Genomic DNA, 21,899 nt, shown 5'->3' on the forward strand with positions numbered 1-21,899 from the left:
TCTGTTAGGGCATCCAGTACAAGGTTGAATAGAAATGGTGATAGATGTTCTCTTGTTTTATTCCTGATTTTTAAAGGGAATACTGCTAATGTTTCACCAATGTTTACTGTAGGGATTTTTGAAGATTCCATTCTGATTTTAAAGAAGTTATATTTTTCTCCCCAGTTTACTGGATTGTTTTTTTTTTTGTTTTTTTTGTTTTTTTGCGATACGCGGGCCTCTCACTGCTGTGGCCTCTCCCGTTGCGGAGCACAGGCTCCGGACGTGCAGGCTCAACAGCCATGGCTCACGGGCCCAGCCGCTCCGTGGCATGTGGGATCTTCCCGGACCAGGGCACGAACCCGTGTCCCCTGCATCGGCAGGCGGACTCTCAACCACTGTGCCACCAGGGAAGCCCAGTTTACTGGATTTTTGACTGTCTCATAGAATTTTATGTGTTCTTTTTTTTCCTATTTTATCTTTTTGTATGGTAACTTGCATTAAAAAGATCTTATAACATCAAACCATTATTTCATTCTTGGAATAAATCTAATTCAAAATTGATATTTTAAATATTTTATTCATTGCTGGATTAAGTTTGCCTTTACTTTGGAGGAGGTTTGTCCATATTCATGATGAAGATTGGCTTGAAATTTTCTTGTCTTGTAGTTTTTTGCTCTTTGTTTTCAAAGTTATATTAGTTCATTAAATGTATTGGAGAGTCTTATTACTTTATTTTCCTCTCTCTGGAGGAGTTTGTAAGAAGGAATTATCTGTTCCTTGAAAGCTTGGTGGATCCCCTCTAAACCCTAATACCTCTAGGCCTGGTATTGTCTTTGTGAAAAGATTTTTATTTTGTTATATTTATTTTCTTAACTTTTAACTTTGAATAATCATAGATATAGAAGAGTTTACCAGGAACTGTACAGGGAAATCCTGAGCATGTTTCCCCAGCCTTTCCCACAATTTTGACATTGGTACAATCCATAGGGTTTACTCAGATTTCACCAGTTATCTATATACACGTTCATGTTTGTGTGTGTGTAGCTCTATGCAGTTTTATCACGTGTGTAGCCTTGTGTAACCACAAGTCTCCCTTATGTTTCTCCTTTATAGCCACATCCATCCCCTTTCTCTATCCGAAGCTCCTGGCAATCACTGATCTGTTTTCTCTCTGTGATGTTATTTAATGAATGCTACACAAATGAAATCATGCAGTGTGTATCCTTTTAAGATTGAAGTTTTTCACTCAGCATAATTTTCTTGAGGTTCATTCAAGTTGTGTGAATCAATAGTTCACTCATTTTTTGTTTGTTTGTTTTATTTTATTTTTTGGCTGTGTTGGATCTTCGTAGCTGTGCGCAGGCTTTCTCTAGTTGTGGCGAGAAGGGGCTACACTTCATTGTGGTGCATGGGCTTCTCATTGTGGTGGTTTATCTTTATTGTGGCGCACAGGCTCTAGGCACGCAGGTTTCAGTAGTTGTGGCTCACAGGCTCTAGAGCACAGGCTCAGTAGTTGTGGAACATGGGCTTAGTTGCTCCATGGCATGTGGGATCTTCCCGGACCAGGGCTCCAAGCTGTGTCCCCTGCATTGGCAGGCGGATTCTATTTTTTTTTTTTTAATTTATTTATTTTTGGCTGTGTTGGGTCTCTGTTTCTGTGCAAGGGCTTTCTCTAGTTGTGGCTAGTGGGGGCCACTCTTCATCGTGGTGCACGGGTCTCTCACTGTCGCGGCCTCTCTTGTTGCAGAGCACAGTCTCCAGATGCACAGTCTCAGTAATTGTGGCTCACGGGCCTAGTTGCTCCGCAGCATGTGGGATCTTCCCAGACCAGGGCTCGAACCCGTGTCCCCTGCATTGGCAGGCAGATTCTCAACCACTGTGCCACCAGGGAAGGGCAGGCGGATTCTTAACCACTGTGCCACCAGGGAAGTCCAGTTCACTCATTTTTGATATCACCTCACACCAGTCAAAATGGCTATCATCAAAAAATCCATAAACAATAAATGCTGGAGAGGGTTGTGGAGAAGAAGGGAACCCTCCTGCAGTGTCGGTGGGAAAGTAAACTGTTACAGCCACTATGGAGAACAGTATGGAAGTTCCTTAAAAAACTAAAAACAGAGTTACTATATGACCCTGCAATTCCACTGCTGGGCATATATCTGGAGAAAAACATGGTCCGAAAGGATACATGCACCCCAATGTTCATTGTAGCACTGTTTACAATAGCCAAGACACGGAAGCAACCTAAACGTCCATCGAAAGAGGAATGGGTAAAGAAGATGTGGTACATATATACAGTGGAATATTACTCAGCCATTAAAAAGGATGAAATAATGCCATTTGCAGCAACATGGATACACCTAGAGATTGTCATACTGAGTGAAGTAAGTCAGACAGAGAAAGAGAAATATTGTATGATATCCCTTATATGCGGAATTTAAAAAGAAATGATACAAATGAACTTATTTACAAAACAGAAACAGACTCACAGACTTAGAGAACGAACTTATGGTTACCAGGGGGAAGGACGGGGGGAGGGATAGTCAGGGGGTTTGGGATCAACATGTACACACTGCCATATTTAAAATGGATAACCAACAAGGACCTACTGTATAGCACAGGGAACTCTGATCAGTGTTATGTAGCAGCCTGGATGGGAGGGGAATTTGGGGGAGAATGGATACATGTATATGTATGGCTGAGCCCCTTTGCTGTGCACCTGAAACTATCACAACATTGTTAATTGGCCATATAAAATAAAAAGTTAAAAAAAAAAGAAAATCTTTGCCTATTGTTTTAGTTGTTGCTCATGGCTAAAAAAAGAAAAAAGTAATTAGACGTTTTCAAGAAGAAAAAATAGTTCACTCATTTTTATTGCTGAGTAGTATTTCATGGTATGGGTGTACCACAGTTTCCTATTGAAGAACATTTGGGTATTTTCCAGTTTTGGGCTGTTAGACAAAAGCTGCTATCAAATTAACTGCACATGGTTAAAAGTTATTTTTTAAAAAATTTTAATTGGAGTATAGTTGATTTACAACATTGTGTTTCAGGTGTTCAGCAAAGCGATTCAGTTATACATATATCTATTCGTTTTCAAATTCTTTTCCCATTTAGGTTATTACAGAATGTTGAGCGGAGTTCCCTGTGCTATACAGTAGGTCCTTTTTGGTTATCTATTTTAAATATAGTAGTGTGTATATATCAATCCTGAACTCCCAATATATCCCACCCCTGCCCCTTTCCCCTCTGGTAACCATAAGTTTGTTTTCTACAACTATGACTCTATTTCTGTTTTTTTGTTTTTTTGTTTTTTTTGTGGTACGCGGGCCTCTCACTGTTGTGGCCTCACCCGGTGTGGAGCACAGGCTCTGGACACACAGGCTCAGCGGCCATGGCTCATGGGCCCAGCCACTCCGCGGCACGTGGGATCTTCCCGGACTGGGGCAGGAACCCGTGTCCCCTGCATCGGCAGGCAGATTCTCAACCACTGCACCACCAGGGAAGCCCTCTATTTCTGTTTTGTAAATAAGTTTATTTGTACCATTTTTTTTTTAGATTCCACATATAAGTGATATCATATGATATTTGTCTTTGTTTGACTGACTTCAGTCAGTATGGCAATCTCTAGGTCCATCCATGTTGCTGCAAATGCCATTATTTCACTCTTTTTTATGGCTGAGTAATATTCCATTGTAGATATGTACCACATCCTATTTATCCATTCATCTATCAATGGACATTTAGGTTGTTTCCATGTCCTGGCTGTTGTAGACGGTGTTGCAGTGAACATTGGGGTGCATGTATCTTTTCAAATTATGGTTTTCTCTGGATATATGCCCAGGAGTGGGATTGCTGGATCATATGGTAGTGTCTAGTTTTAGTTTTTTAAGGAACCTCCATACTGTTCTACATAGTGGCTGCACCAATTTACATTCCCACCAACAGCGTAGGAGGGTTCCCTTCTCTCCACACCCTCTCCAGCATTTATTGTTTATGGATTTTTTGATGATAGCCATTTTGACTGGTGTGAGGTGATATCTCACTGTAGTTATGATTTTCATTCCTCTAATAAATAATTAGCAATGTTGAGAATCTTTTTATGTGCTGCTTGGCCATCTGTATGTCTTCTTTGCAGAAATGTTTATTTAGGTCTTCTGCCTATTTTTTTGATTGGGTTGTTTTTTTGATACTGAGCCTCATGAGCTGTTTGTAAATTTTGGAGAATAATCCCTTGTCGGTCACATCATTTGCAAATATTTTTTCCCATACTGTGGGTTGTCTTTTCATTTTGTTTAGAGTTTCCTGTGCTGTACAAAAGCTTTTTAGTTTAATTAGGTCCCATTTGTTTATTTTTGTTTTTATTTTCATTACCCTAGGAGATGGATCCAAAAGATACTGCTGCAATTTATGTCGAAGTGTGTTCTGCCTATGTTTTCCCCTAAGAGTTTTATAATACCTGGTCTTACATTTAGGTCCTTAATCCATTTTGAGTTTATTTTTGTGTATGGTGTTAGAGAATGTTCTAATTTCATTCTTTTACATGTAGCTGTCCAGTTTTCCCAGCACCACTTACTGAAGAGACTGTCTTTTATCCATTGTGTATTCTAGGCCTCCTTTGTTGTAGATTAATTGACCATAGGTGTAGGGGTTTATTTCTGGGCTTTCTATCTTGTTCCATTGATCTAAATGTCTGCTTTTGTGTAGGACCATAGTGTTTTGATAAGTGTAGCTTTGTAGTATAGTCTGAAGTTTGGGAGCCTGATTCCTCCAGCTCCATTTTTCTTTCTCAGGATTGCTTTAGCTATTTGGGGTCTTTTGTGTCTCCATACAAATTTAAAGATTTTTTGTCTAGTTCTGTGAAAAATGCCATTGGTAATTTGATAGGGCTTGCATTACATCTGTAGATTGCCTATAGTCATTTGCACAATGTTGATTCTTCCAATCCAAGAACATGGTATATCTTTCCATCTGTTTGTGTCATTTTTGATTTCTTTAATCAGCATCTTATAGTTTTCTGAGTACAGGTCTTTTGTCTCCTTAGGTAGGTTTATCCCTAGGTATTTTATTCTTTTTGATACGATGGTAAGTGGGATTGTTTCTTTAATTTCTCTTTCTGATCTTTTGTTGTTAGTGTATAGAAATGCAACAGACTTCTGTGTATTAATTTTGTCCTGCAACAAAGTCCTGCAACTTTACCAGATTCATTGATGAGCTCTAGTAGTTTTCTGGTAGCATCTTTAGGATTTTCTATGTATAGTATCATGTCATCTGGAAACAGTGACAGATTTACTTCTTCTTTTCCAATTTGGATTCCTTTTATTTATTTTTTTTCTTCTCTTATTGCTGTAGCTAGGACTTCCTAAACAGTGTTGAATAAAAGTGGTGAGAGTGGACATCCTTGTCTTGTTCCTGATCTTAGAGGAAATGCTTTCAGCTTTTCAGCATTGAGTATGATGTTGGCTGTAGTCTACAGCTGTACCACCCTGAACACACATGATCTTGTCTAAAAGTTATTTTAAATGCTTCTGTGACCTTACAAGTTTTAAAGTAAATGGTTTTAAAGATGTAATAATATATCTTGCTAACGTACTTCTAACATCTCTCTCCTAAGCCTAAGAACTTCACCCCTGATTTTCTAACAGCCCTGCAGTGAACTGAATCATATTAAAGAGTATCATTATTAAATTCCTCCAGCTTCATTTAAAATAGTAAAACACCAAAAAACAAACCAAAAAAGCTGCTCTGAACATGTATGTAAAAGTTTATGCATGAAATAAACCTTCAGTTATCTGGGTTAAATGCTACAAGACGATTTTAAATTACTGATTTCAGCTCTTTAATAGTTACAGAACTATTTTGAATGCTATTTTTTCTTGAGTAAGATTTGGCAAGTTATATTGTTTCTAGGAATTCATCAAGTTTGTTTAATTTAGGTTATTTTCAAATTTATTATCAGAGAGTTCACAGTATTCACTTATTACCTTTTCAATCCCTGCTGTTTCTGTAGTTATTTATGTCTACTATTTCATTCCTAAGGTAGTTTATTCTTTTTTTCTTGGTGAATCTCATTGAAGAACAAAGTCTTGGCTTTGTTTTTCTATGTAAGCTGTATTTCAAACATATCAGCGTAGGGAAAGAAATTAAAAAGCAGCTCTCATTTTTGTCTTTCATTGTTCCTTTAAAATTTATCCAGTTAAAGAAAGCCTTCCATTTCCACTGGATGGAAATGCAGAGAAGCCTCATAACTCAGGGTGTCTCACCCATGGCACTATTAACATTTGGGGCCAGAGAATTCTTTAGTATGAAGGTCTGTCTTGGGCATTGTAGGAGGGTTAGCAGCACCCTGGCCTCTACCTATTGGATGCCAGTAGCACTTACCAGTTGTGCCGAACCAAAAATATCTGCAGACATTGTTAAATATCCCCTGGGGGGCAATATTGCTTCCAGTTGAAAACCACTGCCATGACTCTTATGTTTAATCTTAGAAAACAAAGTTCTAGAATCACTTTATTTCCAATCTTTTAAGTTGAATGCTTAGCGCATGAATTTTCAGCCTTTTTTTTTTTTTTGGTTGTCAGGAAATTCAGTAAAATTTATTGCCTCGTTGTAATTAACAGATTTTAGATATCTGGTTTCCTCTCTTTTCTCTTTATAATTGGACTTTGTTTTTATTTATAATTTTCCTCTTTTACCATATGTTTAACCTTGTAGATGACTTCTGGTCTTCCCAAATTTGTACTTGAGGAATATACTTTAATATACACCAATGATTATTTATGGAACATCTACGTTGGGGTAAAAAACTGTGAGGGTATCCTGATATAGGACTGATTTCAAGCCACAAGAAAGAGTTTGAGAAAGAGGACAATGAAGCAAAGAGAGGAGATATGCTCTTGTGAATCTGCTGGTCTCCCATTTCTAACTTTCTATATGCATCAGAGTGACGTAGAAGAGAGGCTGGACTTAGTTTGATATAAAAAGAAATTCAGGAGTGAAACTGGCTGGGGCAGATGGCTGCCTGTCCCCTGATTTGATTGAGATTAAAGGTTCAACCATAGCAGATGAGATGTTCCCGTCTCTGATTGGTATTCCCTGGAAGACTAATGAAGTGTGCAGTTCTGGAATAGAAAAAGCCTGGTTTCTGGGATTTTGGCTGCTGCAACAGGAGCTTCAGTGAGGGACATCAGTGAGTAAATCCTCCCACTTTGCCCACTCACTCCCTTTCATAACGCACATACATCCTCAGTGTGTTCCTTCGAGTCCTGCTGTGCTGTATTACTGTGTCATACTCATTCCTTGACATTTGGCAGGGGGGCAGAGGGAAGGCTTCCAGAGGCTGCTTGGAAAATTAAATTGGGATAAAAACCCAACAGGCTTAAATTATTCATTGGCTTTTACCCAGGGCTAGAACGAAACGTTTGGGGGCTGGATGTGTTTGCATGAAAGGGAAAGATCCTCTGAATATGGAACAAGACCAAGCCCTAATGAAAGGTGGGAAGAGGCCAGGAGAGACTAGTTTCTAAGGTTGTCAATATCTCCACTTCCTATGACATTTATTTTTCTATTAATTCTTGGCATTTATATTGCTGTGATAGATCAATTAGCCTCTCGCAATGTTCTAGTCCATTGACCTTATCATTTAACTACCCTATGGTGCCAACTGCCACCACAGGGAGGCTGCAAAAGAAACATTTATAATTTTGAATTACCTAGGTCCCGAGCCGGGGAGACGTTAAAAGGCTGAGTTTAGATAATCAGCGCATTAGATGACTGAACCTTTAAGGAATTTTCCTTTTTCTCATCACTTTGGAATTCTGACAGCTACACTGCGAAAGCAAGAGAACAGAACCCATCCTGCACAGTGCTGGTGTTCAGAGATTCTAAAGTGACCCCGAGAAGACTTGGGAGATCACAGAATCCCAAGGCTGGAAGGGGCCTCGCCTTAGAGATCACTGTATCAGCCAGGATCCTTGGCTGCAGGCAACAGAACCGCTCTATGGATAGCTTAGTAAAAGGGAATGAGCTGGAGGCTCCAAGGTCCGTAGGAGGCTAGAGAATGAGGCTTGGGAATGGGAAGACACCAAGGGTGCTCTGGAGGACTAGGGTAAATTTACAGCAGTATTTTCCTAGGAACAGTGCCTTCCAACTCTTTCTTCTGTCCTTCAAGACTCAGTTTTGGGAGAAAGTATCCAATTGGGTAAATAAAGATTACGGATCGGTCCTTTGGCTTCCATAGTGGGAGGGCACCACCTGGACTACATTAAATACTGAAGAAGGAATCAGGATGCTTTTAGAGAAGCAAAATTTTAAAAAAAAGTTTTAATACTAGTTAATTATTTAGTCCAACCCGTTTACAGTTGAGGAAACTGTGGCCTAGATAGTGAGGTGGTTTGTTCAAGTTTACGAACTAGTGAGAGTCCAACCAGGGATGAGAACATAGGTTTCCTAGCTCCCAGTTTGATGCTTGTTTCGATATCAGATGCCTTTGGAAGTAGCACCAACAGCCTGATTCAGTTGTAGTCACGACTTTGGCCTAAGTGTGCTGGGTCAGTCCAATTGTAGCAGATTTGGGGAGTTTCAAAATACACTTCATTTACACTGTTTTTACCTGCAGGAACAACCACTGATGCTTTTAATTAATGGAAACTAGTTCTTACATCCATGGTTTTTTGCAAGCAACATCACTGCCATCTGCCTAAAGAAATCACTAGCCAGAGGGGGATGTACAGTGAAGTCTAGGACTTTAAATGCCACGAGAACTCCAGGGAATTTCAGAGATGCTGTTCATCCATCCTGGGGACTGGAACTTCAGTCCAATAGCCAACCTTCCTTGGTTGGCTGGAGGCGCCTGGTCCTAATTAATTGAAGTCAGTAAAAGCACAGGTTGTCTGGGATGCTGTATCAGAAATCAAAACTGCCAGAGATGAGGATGCAATCTCAGACAGACAATTAAGAGTTATGGTGAAAGGATTCACCAAGGGCCAGAAACACCCAGCTCTGGTCAGCCAGAGTGCTGCAGGAGTAGGAAGGTTGGAGAGAGAGATGTATGGATGCATTTTGCTTGTCCTAAGAAGCTTGGCGGCTGCCCCACAAACAGGAAACATGTTTTTGAGAGGGGAGTGGTTACCTCTTCCAATCCAAGATCGGGGAGGGGGAGAGGGCTTGGTTTAACGCAGGGGAAACTGTGTAAATAACAGCATGCCGTTTTAGAAATGTTATCGATTTGCTGACTGAAGGGTAAACAGTAGTCCCCCAGCATCTTGGCTCTGTGACCAGCTCAGCCCTGTACACCAGCCAGGCAAGGATGCATGCCTGTAACTGCCGTGCAACAGCAGCTTTCAGCTTCTCTTTCTAAACATCCCTCTCAGCCACCTTTCTCCCCTAAATCCTTTTGTTATGTCTAAACAAATCCTGTTATGAAACAACAACAACAGGAACCCTGGCAAACAGCCAGTCCGCACAGAGAAATGGGACTTGAACTGTATTTCCGTTTTGAACTATATTTCAGTTTTGATTTCTAAACAGAGGAAGCAGTGATTGGACTGTAAGCAGCACACACCCATTATCATCAGAACTCAGAAGCTTAATTACAGAGAAACTGAAAGCTAATGATGTTTTATACACTGTTACATCCCTAGGAGGCCAGTTACCATGGAAATCTCTCCTTCCTTTTCTTCTGCTTAGAGATATTTATATGGAAAAGAAAGAAATATAAACACGATGGAAAGATTAAACAAGACAAGGCACAGTTTGCTACAAATATTTACATTTATTATAAGAATACAGTTAAAAAAAAAGTTCCACAGACCTATGCATGTTAATTGGTCTATTGGGAAAGAAAAAAGGGCTATTCAAAAATGATCTAAGTTTACAAAAATGATGAAATCATGTTTTAAAAAAGTAGAAAACAATTTAAAAACATCCTACAATGTTAGCTGAAGTTCAAAGTGTATTTCTTCTGAATGTAAAACTAACAAATAAATAAGTGTTAAATACAGATCCGAGTTAAAAATGGTAAAAGACAGACAACTAACTGCTTAGATATTTCTCTCTCATTCATTTTCAGACTTGTTTACAAAGCCAGATAAACTCACCAAAGGACTTGCTTCTGTGTTTTACACTTTAGCTTTTTATAAGAAGCACCCTATTTCCAGTGTTTCTTTAATCCACTTAACAAATATATTATTTTAAAATAACAACAAAAGAAGATTAAAGGTGCTTTAACCTGACAATATTGGCACTAAAAGGAAACTGTAAACCACAGGAGTGCTTTGCTCAACAGGCTTGCAGATGGAACATCTGGACCATGGCGGGCTGAGGGCACACCCCATTCCCACCCCATCATCTGACACTCATCTTCTAATAAAGGGAAGTGGAAGCAACCCAGAAAGTCACATTTCTGCAACCACTCACTGTGGGTCTGTGCCAGGAGCATGCAGTGCCTTAGGCCAGTGGGCTGCCCACCGTCAAATGGCTTGGGCGCCATTTGTACATTTTGTCTTTGCTTTCCGTTTGCTTGCGTTCCTGAAAAAGTCAGGGCTGTTCCCGGGACTTTGACAACTTGATTTTATTCTCCTGCATTTATCTGGCTTTTCCTAACCCTATGTGGTTGTATGGCTACGACTTCAGAGAGTTCTAATCTTTTAGGGCACTCACCAGACCATACCAAGAGAAACACAAAGAAACCATAACATAAAGTCAGCAGAACTCATACTGCCACCAACCCCTGCTATACTCATATGTTGCTTAAGTAGGCCATGTGATTTAATGTATTTAACATAAATTAAACATAAAACCTATACACCTCTAATAAAGCTGTCTTAGTGAGAAATCTCAATGATTTATGAAGGAAAATGATAAACAGAAGTGGCCCATGAAAAGTGTGCTCCTGGCCACTGGTCCATGTTGAGAGTCTAATTATGTCACAGGATGCTGTGGGGTGACTGGCATTTCATATGGTGAAATGTTCGTCAAGTGAAAGGGAGTTTCACATTTTTGGCCACTTTGGTCATGAGTCTGAAACAAACAAAACCCCTCTCTACCAGTTCCCCTTTATCTTTGATTTTGACTTGATGCTCAGAACCTATAGCTGGGATTGGATTTAGAATCATAGGGTTATAACATATACTTGTTATGGGGAATCAGATGAACCTTGTGGAACCAATCTCTTTGACCCTAAGGCCAAAAATAGTGAATTCCATTAAAACATGTATATTTTCCGTGCATTCCAAGTGTGAAAGGCCTAGCATCTGAGGAGGAATTATGGCAAATAAGTTCATTTCTGTTGGAATTGGTCTTCCACTTGCAGCTGAAGCAAAGCAATTAGACCGGCAGGGGATGGGCCTCCCTAGCATCCTATCATCTAAATATAAGAACCGTTATGCTTTGGGTTAGGAGAAAACTTCACGGTCATATTAAGCATGGCTCTGGGCACCATGCCCTCTGCATTTGCTTACAACAGTCTGGTACTTCTTAAGAGCAAGGAGGCAAGTTTATTTCTACCAAGTAAAATTATTTGTAAAAAATTTCTAGCTAATAGGGTGTTTTCCTCACCCCCACCACTCTGCCATCTTCCATGGTTAAAAATTAACAAAAGCATGGATTAGCAAGCTTGCAAAGACTGCCAAGATGGGCCTTTTGCCTGGGATCTCGGTAATAACATTACAGATTCCCTCTCAGACGCTAAGTTTCTGAATCCAGGGCACTTAGAAATTCAAGCTCCCATTGGGGGTTGGGGGGTGGATTTAGTTTTTTGCTTCATAAGGATTTTTCAGGCAACTCAAAAGAGGACCCCCAAGGTTGTACAATTTGACAAGAGCTGCATGAAGAAAACATTAAGTTTGGACTCATATACAACTCCATTTTTCATTCTCAGATTTTTGCTGCTTCAATGTGGGAATTGGGATTTTTTTTTTATTGGCCTTCTTATACTTACCCTGTGTTGCTCAAAACATTGCTATTTCCCATTGACATCCATCCTATGCTTTCAAAATAAGGTACTAGCTCCTCATTAGATGAACTGCCTGGATGGTTCTATTGATAGGTTTTTTGTTTGTTTGTTTGTTTGTTTGTTTTTGCGGTATGCTGGCCTCTCACTGTTGTGGTCTCTCCCGTTGCGGAGCACAGGCTCTGGACGCACAGGCTCAGCGGCCATGGCTCACGGGCCCAGCTGCGCCGCGGCATGTGGGATCGTCCCGGACACGAACCCCTGTCCCCTGCATCGGCAGGCGTACTCTCGACCACTGCGCCACCAGGGAAGCCCTATTGATAGGTTTTGCATGGATGTTTTAACTGAGTACAAAGGGATGAAAGTAGTGTTTCTGTTGTTGCTTTAATGGTTGAAATCTGGCTTCTTCGTATGTCATTTTAGAATCTGCTTTGGATAGCATCTAGAAGGTGCTTATTCTGATACTAAAGATGTTCTTAACAGACAGGAGAAAGAGTGATGTTTGGCTTTGTAGGAAGGGTACCGCTCTGGGGGAAACTGTAGAGTTTGTGTTTCAGCACAGTAGTGCTTTGGGGTCTGTGTCTCTAGGTAGATTGCCTTATTTTAAACTTGAGTCTTTGTATTTGCTACCCTCTTTTCTGAAGCTGTGGAAAAACTCTTTGACATTGTGCAACTGAAATACTTTTAGACATTTACTGACAAAGAGGAGTGTGAAGGAAACAATAAAAAATACTGGCAGAGAAGAGTGGAATGGAAAAATTGAAAATGTCCGGGGTTTTAAAATAATCATTGTTAGTGTTTTAACATTTCTTTGGAGGCAGGTCACCTAGTGAGCTTACTCGGCCAAGTCAACAGGCTGCTTCCCTGGGCACATCTGCTCACAATGATCTTTCCATCCTGGCAAAATCTCCCAAGAACCTCTATTGATAGTATAACTCATCAAACACATCTGCCACCTAGTCGTCCTATCCCCACCACAAAGACTACAACGAGGCCTCTTTGTGTTCTAAGCCACGGGGCCTCTCACACAGAGGGTATGCAGCTGGCCTGGTAAATGGATGCCTGGGAGCTCTCTATAAGGCAAGGGCCTCCTGAGCACGTGAGGAGAAACCGTTTGGTCTAGGCCAGTTAAGACGCTGTCTGATAAAAGCTGATGAGAAAAGGCTTTTCTGTTTTGGTAAAGATTAAGAAACAAGATGAGAAAAAGAAATACCAAAAAAAAAAAAAAAAAAAATCCAGAAAAACTAGCACCCAGTAGGGTTCCCTGAACCTGACATGGCAGATATCGAGAAAAAGCTTCCGAATGAATAGAGCTGAGGGCAAACATGACAAAATCCTGCTACCAGGGTCATTACCATCACTTAGAACATTTTATTACTTTGTAGAACACTCACCTCTTCTGACTTCAGTGGTAATGTTTGGGAAGATAATTTAGAAATTCAAGATTTGAATCTTTTTAGAGTGAATTCTAAATATTCTTCTTTGGGAGCCCTTGCAAGTTTGCTGGCAAGGAGGGAAGCTCAATCTGTCTTTATGTTGCAGGCAGAGATGCCCGCAAGGTATCTTTTCTTTCATAAAATAAGAAGGAAATTTCACAGCAGTTTTCCTCCAATGCTGGCTGCCCCAGACATATGTGTGCCACCCTCAGTTCCTTACTGCTTAGGAAGGGGGCTGAACCACTGTCATACCTGCAGCCTTCCAGAAAAACCAAGCAAGAGTAATTCTCATTCAACAGTGGCTTCCTCTTGAGATTATAGGGAGCATAAAGAAAATCAAATCGATACCCCACTCAATGCCCTTTAAGAAGTGTTGTAGAAACTTGAGAGGTACGTAACGTTTAATACCATGCAGCGGGAAGCACCTCAAAATTCCCTTTTGAGGATTCGCTTTCCCTCATTGATACCGCATTTATTTGTTGGAAGGTGAGCCCTTGAGTCACTTTGCATCGGTACTTTGTTTTTGCCCTTCCTGTCCTTCAGTCTTCCTTTGTGGATGTCTCTTTCTCTGCCTTCCATGTCTGACCTTAGCCATGCTGCACTGTGACTGGCTTTAGGATGCTTCTATGATCTCTTTCCCTCACATGTCATTAGTATAAAGACAAGGAGCATTGCTATTTAATTGGTATTCCCCTTCTTCCCTGCTGGATTCCATGTTTCCCCAGAGCTGAGCTCATCAGAGGAAGGTCGCTCTGGGGTACCTCTAGGAGCCAGTTAGTCAACATCAGTCAAAAGGTGAAATGGCTGATCTCAGCGGGCTCTCACTTAGGAGACCAGCCCCATTGCAACCAGATTTCTAATGAGGTGTGAATAATCAGTGATTTAGTTTAAGAAATAGTATCACTAACTCAAATACAAAGAGACTTAGAGAAGTCTCTGTTAAAAGTCTAAGCATATATGGCCAAAGCCATTAGTTGGGAGGACGATGAGCATGTGTCGCCCAGCACAGCATCGCCTCTGAGCTGGGGATAAGAGACTGCTACACATGCAAGGGAGAGGTGTTTGGTTTGCTCACAGGAAGGCCCACACACTGGCAGGTGACATCTTTTGCTTCTTTTGACTCCAATACCTTTTACATTTTCTGTAGGAAAGGGTCTGGCCTGGTGGCACTGTTCTCCTCAGGTCTCCTAGTGACGTTGTCCAAGTCTTCGTTCCACTTTAATTATCCTACACTCTCTGTAGGGGCTGCATCATCCTGCCTTAGAATAACTGGTGCTCTCCTCTTTTGCCTTGGTAGACGTTTGCCTCGGTGCCTTATTAACAGATGTGCTGAAGCCTATGCTCATTATATCTCCCCAGTTTAAAGTGACTAGGAATTTAGTTCAGTAGGATTTTTCTACCACCTAAGAATCTCAGTCTTTATTAGGCAGTCTTTAATGTCTACACTTAACAATTCAGAATTTAATCTTTGAATCAGTATGAGGCAGTAGAATGGCCTTCAAGGGGTTACAAATATTTCCTTAAATTGAATTATGACTAAGATATATAGTTTTACACCTTCTGTATTATAGCATTATTTTTTAAAGGAGAATTTTATGGGACTCTACAACTGTAGCAGTATCTCCTTCAAGTAGGTCATCTTGGTACATGAAATATTGACTTAATTAGAATATTTTCTTGGCAGAAATTAATATGTAGTTCTGGATCTTCCCAAATAATATATTACTCAGACTTGATATGAAACTAATCAAAACAGAGAAAACTAAATAAAACTAAAATATTTAATAAAAAATTTCTGGTACGTATAAGCAAATCAGAGTTAGTAATAAAAGAGGTAACACTTTATTTTAATGGTAAACTTTCATGCTAACTTAATAGTGTAATGGAACTGTAATATAAACTCATTTTCATATAAAATCTTTGTTTTAATTAACATATTAATACATAAAGAAACCATGTCTTTTTCAATTGTCTGTCCCTTTTTGTTCTTTGTATTTTGCATTATTCTGTTTTGTGTGAGGGCTCTGACCTCCTAAATACAAAAGTCAGTCTTTACATGACTCAGAATAGTGTTTATGGACAATCAATTCTGTTGATAAGAAACAACTAAAATACCAATGGTGTGCTGGGCGGGGGGGTACGTATATGTAAAAAGAGGGTTGAGGCAAACAAACAAACAAACCCTCTTTTCAGAAAATTATCAACTGATCTCACGTCAAAAGACACACAGCCACAGAACAGTGTCCATAGGGTATCCTAGGGAAGGTTTTCAGGTACATTTTTAGAACATCTGATGAGTGAACTGGAAAGTAGTGTGACTGAGGTAACCGAACGACAGTAACATACGACCTAGACATGTATTTTTGCGTTCTCATTTTTATGTTTATCCCACTACAAGATCCTCAGTGTGTGGCATATATTATAATTAAAACACTTTCTTCTTGACACAAGTCATACCAGTATTGTGAAGCCACGGTTATTTTAGTGGTATTAGCCAAACTTTATATAAAACTATATGGCAAAACTGAAACAATGAGTATAACACAGACAAGAAAACCATACCATGGTTTAAAGGAAATTAAGACTATTTCAATGACTAAACATTTTCTTTTCTTTTAAAACAACCCTCAAATGAAAAACAGTTGTGAAATGTGTGCTGAAAATTGGCTGAAGCAATCAGACTCATGTTCTACACTGGTGTGCTAGTAACAGGTTTCAGTAATATCGTATCTGTGATAAAATGGTGAATTATGGATGAAGAATTTTATTGACTATATTAAATTTGGGAGATAAGAGAGAAATGATTACATAAGACCTTGCACTGGGGACCTAGTGGCAGGATGGACTAAAACGAAACCTCTGGTTTTGAAAGTCTAAACAAAACCTATTCATCCTTTATTATTATTTCCTAGAAGAGAAAGAATATGTTGGCTTTGGGAAGTAACCTTAGATTATATGGAGTGCAAAATAATTTTAGGTTTCACATGTCGGTAATAAATGTTAATTTGACAATAAAAGATTTCTTTCCTTGAAAAATGATGAGCTACTTAAATACTTCTCATAAAGGCTCCTTGGTGATTCAAGATAGAAAAATGCAGGTGAGAGTCAGGCTGCCTGGGCTTACCCGCCCCCCCCCACGACTCCATATTCATAAATTTAAGGAATTATGACAGAAACTACATAGGAGTAACAGATGCAACACGTGAAAAAATCTTTTAACAACACAAAGATTTGTGACCTGGCTGAATTACATTCAGACCAGTGGCAATTTTGGTTACTAAAATTTTAGTTACTAAAATTTTGGTTACTGTTTTCTTACTAAACAAGTCATAGGATTTTATGTGTTTCCGAATCCTTCTTTCCCTATATCAACTTGCAAATTCAGAGGAGAATTTGTGTGCATGCTTTCTGGGTACGGATTAGCCTCCTAAAGTACATAATTCCAATAATTATCTGTGACAGAAGGGACGAATAAATTATGCTTCAAGCACAACAAAGTTAACAGTAAAAAACAGTCTGCATAAGTTTTTCTTAATGCATGTGCCTATATTAAATTTAATATTCTATATAACTGATATGATCCTGAAAGACTCCCGATGAGTTATTAATCCTGAACTGTACCACTGCCTGCTTTGGGACAAAGAATAAGACAGAATTTAAATGCTGCAGATGTCACGATGTTTTGAAAAGCTTCTTTAAGCACACAGTTATGATGCGAACTGCAAATTCTAACAGCCTGGATGAGTGAAATATCAACGCCATGTTCGTTCTTTACACCAGAATGCAATGATTAAGCTTCAGGTCTTGTTCACAAAATTAAAGACCAAACCATCATTCTCTCTCTTTGCTGAGAGCTTAGCAGTGCGGCTGCTAAGTGATGGGAGGCTGTTTTCTTTAAACAAAGAATATTACAGAGGCTGTTTTCTTTAAACAAAGAATATTACAGAGAGATGCACTTGGAAATACTGGCAAAGGGTGGAAATGTCCCCATTTTATTCTTGCTTTTGAAGGCTGACAAGTGCCTGAAGACCAGAGCTCTTAATCTTAATTCATGAGTCTGTGCTTTGATTTACCACAGTATATGCCATCAAAAGAAGGTTTCCTTTTACTCATAATATTTGACAGAAGGGAAACAATGCTGATTAAAAAAGAGTTACTTTGTATATTGCAATATTTTTGCGGGCAAGTTTATTATGCTTTCATTTTCGTCTGGATGTGGTAATCATTAAATGTGTATGAAACTTCAAGGAGATTGAAGTGGTAGACACAAGCCAGTTTTCTCCTCAGTATTATCCTGTTTACTCTTGAAAGTAGTACTGGGTGTGAGTTGTGTGCAGTGATATTCCTAGGCAGCAAACAGGTGGAGGGGGCAGGAGGAATTTTCTATCCCATAAGCTCTTCCAATGACTGTAGACCAAATAATCACTACTGTGCTATTTGGACACAGGCCTGAGCACTTATTAAAAGCTCCCAGGCCACATTTACCCCTGAGCGTGACCATCTCTTACACACATATTTATCCTGAGAGGCAACTATATACAGACCATGGGGTAAGTTCCCTGGATGAAGCTAAGATTCAGCTAAAGACAATCCTAGTTTAAACTCTGTTCCATTTTATTCATATGAAGCATCTCCAGACTGTGCTCATATATGGGTCAGCTAATGATAAGAATTTTCAGGTAGCAGTATAAGAGTACATGAAGGGGGAAGGTGGACAAAGGAGGGCTATCTCTATAGCTTTTTCCTTAATAATATTCATTTGACTTCTTAACCAATTTACTCCATTCATACCTGCCAGGTTTCTTGGTGTTATGTGTGTGTGTGTGTGGCTGTGTGTCTGTGTGGGGGGCGCATGCCCATGTGTGTACACACATGGATGTGTTTATGAACTAGAATCATGAAATTCTGACAGCTCTGGAAACTGGCACAAATGAACAGAATTAAATTCTGGGATGTCTCCTCTCAAATGAAGGTACTTAAAATTATGCTGTTATTTCTGTAGCCTCGTGCTTTGGAATTTCTCTAAAGAATTTTTTGTTGACAAGAAGGCTCTATCTGTGAACTCCTGAAAACATTTCTTAGAACCTTTTTCATGAATCAGACCATAAAATAAAGCGTATGTGTGTGTCTGAAGGCATAACTCTGGTAAGAAGGCAGATTTTCTATTTTCCTTTCCTTCTCTTTGATGATGACTTTAGCTGCCCCTTTCTCCAGACCGTCCTCCTGTTCCAACTTACTTCTTGCCGTCACAGCTGTCTGAAACATTCTTTAAAAGCTGTGCCCTCAATTAAGAGCTCTTTGAGGACATTCCAGGCATCATTTTCTGATGCCTGGGCAAAAGGGGAGGGAAACAACAGCTTTATCAATAAGACAGGAATGTGAGGATTCTTACACTGTGCTTATTTCTGGTGAGAAAGGAAAGAAAACCCCTAGGAGGTCTAAATAATGCTCAATATAAAATGATGTTTACAAATACACTCTTGCCTTGGCAGAGCAGAAAGCCAACTTTGGTTGGAATGTGTCCTGCAGACATGGCATTACCAATGCAGCTGATAGCACCGATCGAGTAGGGTCTGTGGCATGGGACAGCAGCTGTGAACTGGGTCTGAAGTGAAAAATCTCTGAGAAACATCGATGGTCCTGGTGTGAAAAAGATGGATTGGTTCCCCCTCACATTTAGAGCCTGTGCTTTTCTATTTACAAAGGGCTGAAATGGCAGGATTGCTGTGGTGAGCTGAGAAAGCCCTTGGTAGGACTGACCTGTTTCTTGAATGCATTCGCCTTTGACTTTTTTTAACGGCACATATTTAAAAAAGTTAATTAAAAAAAAATAACCTTAGAAGACTGTTGCACATAACGTGGTATAAACTCATTGTTAATGAGAAGAACAATATTACTCTGCTGGAGGACCAAGTCCTGGAGGCTGAGTTTGCACTGTTCTGTCACTATGTGATTTTCTTCTTGATGACAGTGAGCTCTTTCTGAAGTTCAGTGAACTTGGGCCGGTTTTCAGGTTTATAATCCCAACACTTCATCATAATTTTAAAAATGTCCTCTGGACAATGCTGAGGGGCTGACATTCGGTATCCTGAAGACCCAAGAGAAGAAGAACAGAGAATTTAGAATGGGAATAAGATATAAATGTTCACATAGGGCATTATGCAGTTTGTAATTTTTAGTACCTTATGTTGCTGGTTAATAGAAACAAAAAATTCATTTCAGGGCAAACTGATTTTTTCTCTATAAGTAATGCAGACTTTAATATTAATAGAGCAACATCATTACCTTCTAGTTCAAAGAACCCATTTTCTGTTTGTTCATTTGTCACAAAGTCTGATGTAAGATACATCACATACAAATGCATGTTTTAGTTGCTCTAAGTATTTGCTTTCAGAATTTGCTTTTAGATGCTGTAGGCAGAGTTTAAAAAAATCATCTCTACAACTCAGGGTTTTGAAGATGAGAAAAAGGATGAGGATTTATAAACATTAATTTAAAAGTGAAATAAAAATGAATATGAAGCATATTCCTTTACAGTCTGAGAAGAATATTATCTTTAATTCAAAGTCACCTGGCAGTGTCCCGGCAGTGTGCTGGGTGGTGTGTGTGTGCCTGTGTGCATCTGCCTCAGGAGCGGTAGGAAAAGGGAGGAAGGAAGCTGGAAGTCATCTTCCTACACCCGATTCTACAACCATGCCCCCCTTGACAGGCCTGACCCTAGGGCGCTGGTGTTTTGTTGCAAGTGTTTTGTTGTTGTTGTTGAAAGCCGGGGACTACACAAGTGCACGTGAGGGTGTCACCGTCACCTGCTTATTCCTGTCCCTGATCTGAGAACACCATAGGGCTTCCTCAGAACTGTTCCAAAATTCTCAACTTCTTCCTGAAGTCTAACTACATTTCAATTTGCAGTAATATTAACAGTGTTTATTTGGCATAGAATAAAAACTAGGTGGTATTCCTCAATCTCCTATTTCCCTGGAAGAGAGTGAATGGCACAGCCTTGCAGGTGTCATGCCGGGCAGGGGGAGTGGAAGAAAAGCCTAGAGCTTTCTATTTTCAAAGAGCTGGGATCTATCTTTTAAAGTCTTTGTTGTTGTTGTTGGTTTGGTTGTAAAGAGCCACACCATCCTTAAAGTTCAAAAGTAGATTAACCAGCACCTCTTCCATCGCGTGCCCGAGAGTACTCTCTTCCTCCTCCCAGGAAATGCAGACACGGCACCAGCACTGCCCGGGCTGGCTGTGAACACTGCTACCCTGTGTCTTTGGCTCACCTCTTTCCACTTGTTCCCGAGCTTGTTGATTTGTCATTCCAGGGTACGGGCAGACCCCTAAGCTGAAGGTCTCCCAGAGGAGGATGCCAAAGCTCCACACATCACTCTCAGAGCTGTATCTCCCTGAAGGGCGAACAAAACCACATTCAGCTCACTGGATAAGCGGGTGACCATTTCTGCTTGTGTATGTCTATGTCAGTCACATATTAACATATTTAAACTTACCAGGAATTCAATAACTGGTGATCTTATTTTCTTGACTAGTTTTGCTTTCCAGGAGTAGTAATATTACCAATTAAATGGATAGTCTTCAGGCTGCTACTTTAACTAAGCCACCTTCCAAATCACATTTCCCCCACCAAGAACAAATATTCACTCAGTATGCAAGCTTACTTTCTCTGTGGCCTCTAAATGAGATAGATGGTTTATATAAAAAAGATATAAATTTGTACACATCGATGCCTAGGAGATTAAATAAGTTGAGTTCTGCAATTTTGTCTTCTGCCTGCATCATTTTCTTTCTACTAAAATTACAAACAAACTTAAAGCAATAAGGAAAGTTTCTTAACTTCAATTTTTTACTCATCACTGTTTACAGATATTCTTACACGCTTAAAGTTCTCATTTTCTCCACTGATAGTTTCATTTATGGAAAATACATTTTTCTGTGTTTTGAATAGAGTAGAAATTAACATAGCTGGCTGATAAAAACAACTTCTTTAAATTACATGGTGCTGTGTTTTGTCAAAATATCTTGGTGCACCTGCTTTACTGAATTACATAAGCTAACTCTTAGTTTAGTTTGGTTTTTTTTCCCTTGGTAATCTTCTAGAGAAACACAGAAATAAAAGCCAATACCAGATATCTTCTGGAATGAATGTGAAATCAAGGAGGGGAGGCAGAAAAGGCTATGAATTTTCAAGATTTTCCAACATATTTCTGCCATTCCAGGATGTATAAATGCCCATCCTCCCAAAATGTCTTGTTACTTTGAGTAGGATAGCCTTTTCTCTTTCTTGAAAACAGTACAATGAGAATGAGAGTATGCCTGTGTTATAACTGCTCTGATGTCAGAGTTTGGAGTGTACTTGCTGATCATCATCTCCAGCTGTGTGAATTAGCTTCCTTCTTAGTAGATGGTAATTATGGACATTCACTATGCTAGTCGGTAGGAAGATTAGTTTCCCTGTCTGCATATCAACTCTTTTCATGTTTGGCATCCAATAATTTAAAACTTTTTATGAAAATCATTCAATGGTT

At 39.6% G+C, this 21,899-nt stretch overlaps 1 protein-coding gene across 17 annotated transcripts in view; it reads right to left on the reverse strand.

Moving 5' to 3' along the window:
* Positions 1-9,734: 9,734 nt before the first annotated feature.
* FER (FER tyrosine kinase) overlaps positions 9,735-21,899 on the reverse strand; it is a 622,960-nt gene continuing 610,795 nt past the window's right edge. For 7 of the 17 annotated variants that reach the window (XM_049707495.1, XM_049707496.1, XM_049707491.1 and 4 more), the window contains one exon: positions 19,501-20,762. In XM_049707495.1, coding sequence (XP_049563452.1) covers positions 20,440-20,762 — 323 coding nt within the window. In that variant the 3' untranslated portion in view covers positions 19,501-20,439. Of the gene's footprint in view, positions 19,457-19,495; positions 20,763-21,899 lie in introns of those variants that run through there. The other 10 variants (XM_004267438.3, XM_049707502.1, XM_033423747.2 and 7 more) reach the window with 4 other exon arrangements.

This window comes from Orcinus orca, chromosome 3 (genome assembly GCF_937001465.1).
Source record: "Orcinus orca chromosome 3, mOrcOrc1.1, whole genome shotgun sequence".
NCBI lineage: Eukaryota > Metazoa > Chordata > Mammalia > Artiodactyla > Delphinidae > Orcinus > Orcinus orca.